Source organism: Neocloeon triangulifer, unplaced genomic scaffold (genome assembly GCF_031216515.1).
Source record: "Neocloeon triangulifer isolate White Clay Creek 2 clone unplaced genomic scaffold, ASM3121651v1 ptg000015l, whole genome shotgun sequence".
Taxonomy (NCBI): Eukaryota; Metazoa; Arthropoda; class Insecta; order Ephemeroptera; family Baetidae; genus Neocloeon; species Neocloeon triangulifer.
Genome location: NW_026775557.1, coordinates 4,042,102 through 4,047,134, shown reverse-complemented (window position 1 = coordinate 4,047,134; position 5,033 = coordinate 4,042,102). Strand labels below are relative to the sequence as shown.

The following is a 5,033-nucleotide window of genomic DNA, read 5'->3' as shown; positions in this document are numbered from 1 at the left end:
AATGTTTGCGCCCGGCTCGATTATTTCTGAAAAGAATAATATAAAGAGAAGCTACTGAATCCGTTTGGTTGCGTTTTGGTCTCGCTCAATATTGTCACCGTCACAGAATGGACCTTGAAACAAAAGTCATTATATTTGTCCACTGAATGTTTTAGTTTATAAATAAAAATAATAGTGGTGCTAAAAAGCATGCCGGCTTATAGAGCATGTTTTTCTCATTCAATTCTAATCACAATCGCCACTCGATATCAATCACAAGTTAAATGAGCAAATCGGAGCCCGAGGCGGGAAATGCACGGCGGCCAAATTCGTGACCGCTCATTGAAGTCGCCCACAATGAGCACCAGGTGTAAGACGGGTAGCGGCGCAGCAGGGCGCCCCAAAACAGCCGCTTTGTTTCTCTAGATCTTCTCTGCCTCTGCTTTCCGGCTATTTATCGCGTCCGAATCGCATCCTCTTAATTGTCCGAAACCTCAGCCACCTGAATGAAATTCCGCGTCGTAAGCAGCCGAAATTTTACTTTCCGACCTCACACACGGCCGATTCCGAACTTGGCAGTCTCTCATTGATATGATCCGAACAAGAGATTCGGAGTAACGAGAAATGCCATTGTCAGCCAGCACTTTATTAACAACGGTAGCTGCCCCTTTTTTCGTCCAGTCATGCAGTGGGATAAAAAAGCCGAGAAATTTATATCACCTCTCATAAGCGTGTCCGATCGACCTCGCCGTGTATATAACAAAGCCATTTTTCTGCATCACAAAAATTATGACACGGAATTTTTCATGCTTGGTCGCCTCCGGGGGCAAAAAGTGTTTAATTTCATATTTTGTTCCTGGAAGCGAGTTCAATTTCTTTTTTCCACGAGATGCACACGCGGCGCGAGCAAAAGTGCCTTTCGAGACGCACGCCAAGAGCGCGTTTAAAGATGGTTTAAAAATTCATCTCAGGAGCACCATTGTTCATAATTGGCCGCTCTTCTCCTAGCAATGCCTGAAATGCCGCCGCCGATCTGTTCAGCCTTTGTATTATTTATTTATCCTCAATCGTTTGGATAAAACCAGTGCGCTCTCTCTGTCTTTCGGTCGCTTCAGATATTTTCTGCTTCTTCTCTTTTTGTTTTATTTTAAAAGGAGCACGTCAAAGCGCACACATAGCTAAAAAGTAACGCGGCAGAAAACGAGGCCATTGTGTTAGGGACCGAGAGCTATCAATATCCAAGTCGAAATTTTAATGCCGACCGGTGGCTGTTCCGTCACTTTAAATTGCCGCCGCTAGTGTGTGATCTATAGCCGAGCAAACGTGGAAAGAAAAAAAAAATCAATAATATCCACAAAAAATTTTCAAAATTGCAATGTAAAGAAATAAATAATCAGCCTGAAATATAATTTTTATTCATTATAAAAAACATTGTATGTTTCAATTTTAATTCAATTAATTTATGTTCGATTCTCTACAATCTCAATTAAATCTTTTATTTACAAAGGCTGACAGAGGCAAAATAGATATTTCTTCCGAAATATTTAATGCGATTACAAATTTCAATCTTGTTTTGCAGTATTCGATATATTAAAATTAGTGTTTACTAAAAATTAACTGGTGCAAAAAATTCTCAAAATATTTTTTATTTAGAAGTTAATACCGATGAAAACAAAGATAATATGTTAAATTATAAATATTTTATAATTATTTTCATTTGTAAAATATTAATTTAAAATAAGTAGCAATCATATCATAAAGTTTTTGATGTAACTAAAATATAAAATTTAATTAAAGAAAATTGTAAAATATTTAAACACTTTTAATATTTTTGGTACTATTATGCATAATTATTTTTTTAAGTACCAATAATTGGAATAGGGTAACAACAATGCAAACACTTTTAAAATAAAGCATCTCCAAAAACAAATAATTATATTTCAACAATTAAAAAGAATAACTCAAAATATTCATATTGTTGTAATTTGAACAGTAACATATAAAATTTAAAATGTCTGTTTCAAGAGAAATGTCGTCTTCTCCAGAGGAAAAGATTCAGGAAGTAATCAACTACGTAATAATGAAAGAACCAAAGTTGTCACCCAACGAGGTCGAGTTTCTGGTGCGGCTGGACATGCAATACTCGGGATTGAATCCGCTCTCCACCTTGCTTTCCGACGAAGATTTGGCTCACACGGTGCACTTGGACGTGATCAGCTCCAAGAAAATCAACATGCTAGCCATGAAAACGCAGGCGGAGTACCAAATGCACGTTCTGAAGAGCCAGAAGGAAATCACAGGGTGGCTGAATGGCGAGTTGGAGAGGATGCTGCGGAACCTCTTGGAACAACTGGCAGAGGACAAAGATCGTCATGAAAATAAGGCCTTCTATTGCACCTTGGCTGACATTTTCCTGCATACTTTCACGTTGAAAAACTACGTTTTTGATGAGGTACGGACATCCCTTGAGACTCTGATGCCCCGGACTGACCTGAAAAAGTTTTTCCGGCTCGAGATTGAAGTATTTAATTTTAAATAGTAAAAATTCTTCAATTAAAAAATAAAAATTAGGAGCAGCTTGACACAGTGAAGGCCCTGTTCAAACGCGCCCTTGGAAGCATTTTGCTTTTCAACCCTGAAGGTCGAGTGGCTGCTGAACTGACCGGTATGTACCTGGCCTTGTATGACCTTCAGGTGCTGCTGACGGCGGAGTTGGAGAGCGACCTGGATGATTCAGGAATCTACATCAAACTTATCCAAGCCTTGCTCGATGGTCACCAACTGTCCGGTGCCTTTGACTCGGTCTTTGCACAATCGCACGCCCTCCTCACCTATCACCTTCAGATGGAAATCATCCTCGGTCAGATGCTCAGGAAGATTCTTTGTTCCAAGGCCAGGCTGGAAATTCTTGAGTTCAGGGTCGACACTGTAAGAAGTGAGCTCGTGCTCGACCAGTCACATCACGCGACTGGAGACGCACCCGACAGCATGTTGGTCAATCTGCACGAACTGGGACAAGCTTTCACCGACATTTACTGCGAGTACCTGGCCCTGAGCAACATCAACTGCGTCTACGAGAGACTTAAAAAAATTGGCGAACAAATTTTCAACTCTCTGCACGAGGAGACTTTTTCGCAGATTTTCGAAAAATACCCAGAGACGCCTCTGACTGACGAATGCCAATCGTGCATTGCGAGTCCCAAAACGTGTCAGTCGCCACTGATTGCTGCTATTTATGACGCTGAATGGGTGCCCGTCAAGTAAGAAAATTATTTAAATTTCATTTTAATTCTTGAAAGAGTAAAATTTAAGTCTCTACATAGGTCTTGTAGTTGTTGTGGAACCTTTTGGCACTCAACTTGTTCATTTTTAGATGAAATAAAATCTGGCTTCCTCGGTGGAGATGAGCAATTTGATTGTTTCTGCATGATATAGAAAATCCCTGCTCTACTTTAGTTTTCGTTTTCGGGTTGCAACCCTAATTCGTGAGCTGTTGAAATGAATTAAGCTGATGACATTAAACCAATTTTAATTGCATTTTAAAAATTAACAATCGAATTATATTCAAAAAATTTTAAAAATAAATTACAGTATTTTCTCATTAATTTTTTAATACAGATTATTAGAATTAATTCTATTTTAAAAATAAATTTCAACCAAATTCAACAAACTGACAAAATTGTTAAATGTGTGAAAACTCTTTTCTCGTAGCCGGATTTTATTTCATAAAAAAATTATTTGATTTTTTTTCGTAGATTTTATTTGAAAAAAAAGGTTAATTTAGATTTTAGCATTTTATTCTAAAAAACTTATTTTCAGTCCAGAATTACCCTTGGCATTGAACGGCATCTGCGTGGTTTCAGTGCTGGACAAGCACTCGTACATCAAGAAGGGTGACCTGTCCCTGGGCCTCTGCAAGTGGAGGGACCAATTCTACACCCTGAGCTCACCTGAGGCCATGGATGAATTTGGCAAGAACCCTCGCAAGTACGCAGATGTGGTCCACCGTGCTGGACACAAACGTCCAGAGCTGATTCTCCTGCTGGACATGCAGGATCAGTTTCCCGCCCTGGAGAGGCTGAAGACACTACGGCGCCCCATCCACATGATGACCAGCGAAAAAGCGAGCAGGGCAAGAGCCGAACGACTGCCTATGAAGGAGGAGTGGAACGACGCCTGGAGCGAGTGGGACAAACCTCATGTTCTGGATACGCAGTACGAGACGAAGAACATCGGGGCTCACCCGTCGAACATCCAGAGGGACAGGGAGACGCAGTGTGCACCTAGGGTAGACTCTGAAGCCCAGACGATGAGTGACGTCTGCGTTAACACTGACCGTCCAGCTGTCCCGCTACCGAGACTGGTCAGCCACGTTGCCAAATCCTCCAAGGAAGAGGCCAGTTTTGAGGATTTAAAAGAGGAAGTTGAGGAGGAGTTTGGGATTAAACGACACTTTGAAGAATGAAATATGATGACGGCGAATTGAAATAAATTCTTTATCGTTTTCGCCACAATTAAATAATTCCGAGAGGCATCTTGATTATGATCACTTGTCAAACTGCTTTGGCATCAGGGCTCATTAACGAGAGGGCTTCATCAGAAATGGGCCGACGGAGCAAAAAAGCAGCAGCCGTCTTTATGGTTCCGCAGAGATATTTTTATAAGTCGCGGAGAAATTATTGCAAAAACTTTTTATTCGAATGATAGAAATCAACTCTCTCATAACTACCATTGTTGTTAATATCTCCATAAAAGGCGCATATTAAGGAGAGAAAAAAGTGGCCCGCGGATGAAGCATTGTCCGGTGTCACTTTTTGCTGCCGCGCGCCGAAATATTTATGTAACGAGAAGAAAAATGACATTTTAAAATAGGAAACTGGCCGCGCTGTTTATCATTTATGAAGGGATCACACACGCAAGGTAATGTCTTCAGACGTTTTAATTTTTTCCCCAGCGGTGTCTCTTTTGTTTTTGGCCCGAGCATTTTTATACATTAGGCAAAATTACACACGCACCGAGAATTTTTGGGCACGCAGAGAATAATAATACAAACA

General features: G+C 40.4%; 1 protein-coding gene across 1 annotated transcript; it reads left to right on the top strand.

Moving 5' to 3' along the window:
• The first annotated feature begins 2,008 nt into the window (after positions 1-2,008).
• On the top strand, positions 2,009-4,444 carry LOC132202623 (cilia- and flagella-associated protein 206-like). The gene is made up of 3 exons (XM_059629637.1): positions 2,009-2,500; positions 2,551-3,239; positions 3,799-4,444. The coding sequence occupies exons 1-3, from the start codon at positions 2,009-2,011 to the stop codon at positions 4,442-4,444; spliced, it is 1,827 nt and encodes a 608-aa protein (XP_059485620.1).
• The last annotated feature ends 589 nt before the right edge of the window (positions 4,445-5,033 follow it).

Excerpts from the sequence above, each read along its gene's own strand:
- LOC132202623 (XM_059629637.1), top strand. The coding sequence starts at position 2,009 with ATGTCGTCTTCTCCAGAGGAAAAGATTCAGGAAGTAATCAACTACGTA. Across the intron at positions 2,501-2,550 it reads TTTTCCGGCTCGAGATTGAA|GAGCAGCTTGACACAGTGAA; the intron begins GTATTTAATTTT and ends AATAAAAATTAG. Across the intron at positions 3,240-3,798 it reads GCTGAATGGGTGCCCGTCAA|TCCAGAATTACCCTTGGCAT; the intron begins GTAAGAAAATTA and ends ACTTATTTTCAG.